The sequence below is a fragment of the Rhipicephalus microplus genome, chromosome X (genome assembly GCF_043290135.1).
Source record: "Rhipicephalus microplus isolate Deutch F79 chromosome X, USDA_Rmic, whole genome shotgun sequence".
Lineage (NCBI taxonomy): Eukaryota > Metazoa > Arthropoda > Arachnida > Ixodida > Ixodidae > Rhipicephalus > Rhipicephalus microplus.
This window is the reverse complement of record NC_134710.1, coordinates 175153265-175158054: the sequence shown is the minus strand read 5'-3', so window position 1 is coordinate 175158054 and position 4790 is coordinate 175153265. Positions and strand designations below refer to the sequence as shown.

General features: G+C 41.7%; 1 protein-coding gene across 1 annotated transcript; it reads right to left on the bottom strand.

Moving 5' to 3' along the window:
- Nucleotides 1-839: 839 nt before the first annotated feature.
- LOC119177200 (man(5)GlcNAc(2)-PP-dolichol translocation protein RFT1) lies at nucleotides 840-4578 on the bottom strand. Its single transcript, XM_037428608.2, has one exon. It carries the CDS (start codon nucleotides 4281-4283, stop codon nucleotides 2613-2615), a length of 1671 nt encoding a protein of 556 aa, XP_037284505.2. The 5' UTR covers nucleotides 4284-4578; the 3' UTR covers nucleotides 840-2612.
- Nucleotides 4579-4790: the final 212 nt, after the last annotated feature.

The window sequence follows — 4790 nt, the reverse complement described above, 5'->3', positions numbered from 1 at the left end:
CCTGGAAAAAGGTGAAATGTCAAACTGAACGTCCCTTGCCCCTTCATCTCATGGGCATGCGGCCCAGTATGGTGGAGGTGACTTACAACAAGGAATGGTTTTGCACATGTGAAAGTAGTACCTGGCTCTGCGAGAATTATTCAAGGTGACATGTAATTTGTGAGTCTGTTGCTTGAATAGAAGAATGAAGGTTGATAGAAATAATAAAACATGCAAATGGAATCTGTGCACGTTGTTTATTATTTTTATTTTGTATTGAGCGAGATGCGAGACTAACCTGCTTCCGTTTTGTTTGCATAGGTGTTGTGGCCGTTCTTGCATTGTGCCAGTGCCAGCCTTGAGAATGCTTGGAGTAATTTTGGTGCATCATCTCTTAGAGCAGTTCCAGCAGTGCGACCCTGTGTATCGTGGTAAGGATACATAATACATGCAAGCCACTCCAAACGTGCAAACATAGCGCGATCCATCCCGCTGAAACAGGCAACACAATACAGAGAACGTCGGAAGGACACACACCTCTTGCGTGCACGACCTGGCATGGGCATATCATGCGAATATAACCTTGTGTTCGCATGAGGTGTTAATACGTCTGCATCGAGTGATCTTCCGGCTCCGATTTGTTTCAATACCGAAGAAGACAGGGAAGGGATTTGGCTCGCAAGCCCACACAAGGCAAGCGGTAAAGGTTTCAAGCTCACCTCCTCGTATCATGCTTTCATGACTGTTTGAGCTACAAAGCTTTTCACTGGGCACACAACAATTTTCAGTGTCTAATTAAAAGAGCTCATGTGAGATGGTGAAGAGCCCTTTACGAAGTAAATGACAAAGAAGACAAAAACCACGTGAAGATCAGATTTTTTTACCAACGTTACACATTCCCTGAGTGACATTCCATGGTTTTGTGTTCATTCTCTATTGTCCTGTGGTTGCACAGAAGCACCTCCTCTTCATTTTGCGAGCAGACGCCGAGGAGATGCCATGGCATGACGAAGCTGAATACATGTATAGAGGCTAATCGACCTTCCCATTGACTAAGAGGCCTCGAAGCCTTGATGGTTCTGAAGTAGCCTTTGAGGTGGAGTATAAATAGCACCCCATAGAGCTCCCAAAGCTCAGTTTTGCCTAGTAATATGAATACCGGTCTCCAACTGTACCTGAAAGCTAAGTTTGAGATTAAAAGGTGTTCATACAGGCACCGATTTCAAAAATGGGCATTTATAAGCACTACAAAAACACTATAAAAAGCCTCCTTAACCTCTAATTCATGCTCATATACCAAAGTGGCACGAGAGGAAAGGAAGAAACAAAATAGGCATTTGCCTATAATCTGGTCTCAAATGGCAACATTATACAAAATTCTTGAGCACAGCCAAGGCTGTGCTCAAGCATTTGGAATAGGAATGTGGATTCTAAACATAAATACAATCATGCAAGCATCTTAGAAAACCTCTAAAAAGGTGTTTGAATGTGACACATATTTTGACAAGCTAGCACAAGCAATTATACTACAAATTAGTAAATGTTAACTATTATTAATTAAGCCATTAACTCAATCAGAAAAATTTACCTGTCTGTGCATCGTGGTTGCTAAAATCACTACAGGTTTCATCATCCTACAATATTACCCCCTTCCTTCAGTTGGGTTTGCCCAACTTTGCTACAACAGAATGGTGGACAGTATAGAAGGAGAAATAGAAGAAACCAGGGCTTACGTTAATATGAAGATAATATTCCTGGGGTTACATAATATGAAGATAATATTCCGGTCTTTTCTTTCTCGGGCTTTGTGAGTTGTCCAAGTAGCACCCCACCTACTCCCATTACTAAGAATAGGCTGCTTGTTTCTAGTAACGGCAAGAATAAGATAAGACAACACAAAAATTAAAGCCATATTGGTTTTCACTTCAATATAAATAAAGAAGCTAATGACAACACTACCAGTGAAATTGTCTAGGGCGGAATGGCTTCATGAAGTGGAGCACTAAGGTGCTTGGAAAACAAATTTCAAGGGCAAAACTGCTGATAGTTTGCAATGGTAGCAGTTAAGGTGTTTTGGAGCCCTGATCTTCATTTAGTAACTTTACACAAATAAATATGGGCCATATATTTATCCACTCCCAAGAAACAGTTCAAACAACTAGTTTTGCAACAGTGACATAACTACAAGTTCTTTCATGACACAAAAGTTGGTGTGAAATAAGTGGCTGGCAGTCAAAGAGCGTATGTATTTCTTAAATATAACAATTAGCTGACTCTACTGAGAGCCAGCATTCGAAATATGCTCCTAGGATGAAGAAGTTGATAGCTTTCTTGGAACAGCAATTTCTTTTGGCAGAACAAAAGGAATGTAGAAATATATTGCACCATTGTTGTAACAATACGAAAAACAGTGACACAAGAAAATGCAATCAGGTACAAGTGATCGGAACTTCCCTGCCTGCATAGTTAAATATTGGTTCAGAATGGTGAATACACTGAGGCAAACTAACTTGACAAAAGACCTAAGACAGCTTTTTTTTAATCAGATAAACGAAACTTACAGTTCTAGCTTTATGCACACAGTTCACCAAGAAAACATGTAAGTGGTATCAAGAAGAGAGCAGCAGTGTTGCCTACTGCACCTTCTCAGACTTTTTTCCAAAGCTTCCATCACGCCAACATGTTTTGAGGAATGCTATTAGCTCTTTCTCCTCTACATAGATGGCAGCCAGGAACACAAGCAAGCACAGTGCACCAATGGCAGCATGCAACAAGAGGTAAAAAAATCCAGCATAACAGCAGAATACTGCTTCTGAAATTGTGGTGACTAGATAACTAAACACAGCAGTAACAAGCACACGTACACTGGGAAGAATACCATGCAATGGACGGTATCGAGTTTTGGCATAGTATGTGCTTATAAAATATATACTGTAACCAATTCGTGCAATCATGTTAAAGCAGTTTGCCAGAATGAACCCCACAGCACCAGACAAGGTGGTCAGAAGGTATGCAACAAATAGGAACAGGACTGAAAAGAGGGCGAGTCTGCGGTTATGTTGGTCCAGCTGTTTTTTGCTCATAGCAGCAAACACAAAGCACTCAGTTACTCCATTGATAGCAATTAATACAATGTATGCACAGTGCCATCTAAGTAGTAGCGGTGCTAGGCTGTTACTAAGTGCACTTCCACCATACAAGTGTAAGAGTAGAGTGGAGTAAGCTTGACCAAAAGTAAAAATGACAAGTCCAACGTGTGACAGCAGCTTTAGAAGCTGCCTCAAAGTTAACACACTCAACGAGGCACTGTCAACATTTTGTTGGCTGGGCGGCACATCACGCTGTACAACTTGAGCGAAAAACACATAGCTACTTTCTTCAATGGGCTGAAAGACAAGACGGGCTGTTAAAGAACCAAGGTTGTTGACTATGTCATACACACCCTGTTCTGCGAAAGATAGTGTGTTGAACACAGTCATGATATAACGTTCCCCTTCGGTCAACAGTTGCTTGGCTACTGTTTGCTTCATAAAGCTCCATGTAAGCTTTGCAACATTTCGGTCAAACTGTGTACCATTGTAGCCAATGAAAGGAATGATATCAACAGCACTGGTAAAAGGTAGTGCATGGTCGTTACATTCGCGGCTGGGGTCTTTTGTTTCATCTTCACAGGCGCGGTTTAATCGCCTTGATTCAAAGGTAAAGTAGGCATAAAGAACGACAGTATAATATGCTGACGATATCAGCTGTGCTACACTGTAAGCCCAAATAGCGTTCTCTGGGTTGCAGGCAACGAGCACCGCCATTATGATGCACCGTAAGGTAATCCCGCTCCCCACGAAAAATATTTTGAACTTTATATAGTGAAACGCTTGACTGACAACGTATAGAGGTTCGGCAAGCACTTCAATAATAACAGAAATGACCACACAGTGCACACCCAGCGTGTAGCCAGTAGCCACCATGGGGTCAGGCCTTTCGAGAACGAACAACCATACAAAGCTCATAACGGCACCAATAAATACACAAATGGGAAGACACAACCATGTTACATTGATGATGGCAGGCCAGTTTTGGTTGTTTGCATCACTCAAACAGGATCGACGGAACGGCTCCCTGCTCAGGAATTGCACTGTTGTGTAAAGAAGCATAAGTCGCACATTGATAACTCCCAGCAGGTCTTTGGTGATGTGTCGCAAGATGTACGCGTTCAGCACGAACGTTAAAACACGCAGAGTCAGCTGCAGAACGATGTTGTACGAAGCTGCTTTTGTGGCTTTTGCCACAAGGTTCTTCTCTGCCATTTGTAATGGTCATTTAAATGTAACACGGATACAGTGAAGAATGGTGCGAACAATGAGTACTAGGCAAACTCGGCGCTCGACTTCGTCCAACCTCCGTTACGTGGCTGCACCAGGGATGCGCTGTCACCGCCGAAAATATCGCGCTGATGTCGCAAGGATACAGTTGACGAGATAATCAGTATGGAGTGTCACCGGAACTGAACTCGCAGCTACACACCAGAAAAACACCACAAAAGACAGTTACATCTAGAAACGCCGTCTGCAACGTCAACAAAAGAAGGACGCTGACATATTGAATTGAATGTTGCCAAACTGTAGAAAAGTTTGTCGCTAACAAATAAGATTACCATAAACACCATTTACGTTTTACAACTTTTGAATAAAAACTTGCAGAATATGTTTAGGTTGAAAATTTTAGGGAAAATAAACTTTATCCAACTTTAATAAAATTTACAACAGTTTTGGTTTTGTTTTCTGGTTGGCATTATAGAGCTTAATTAGAGATCA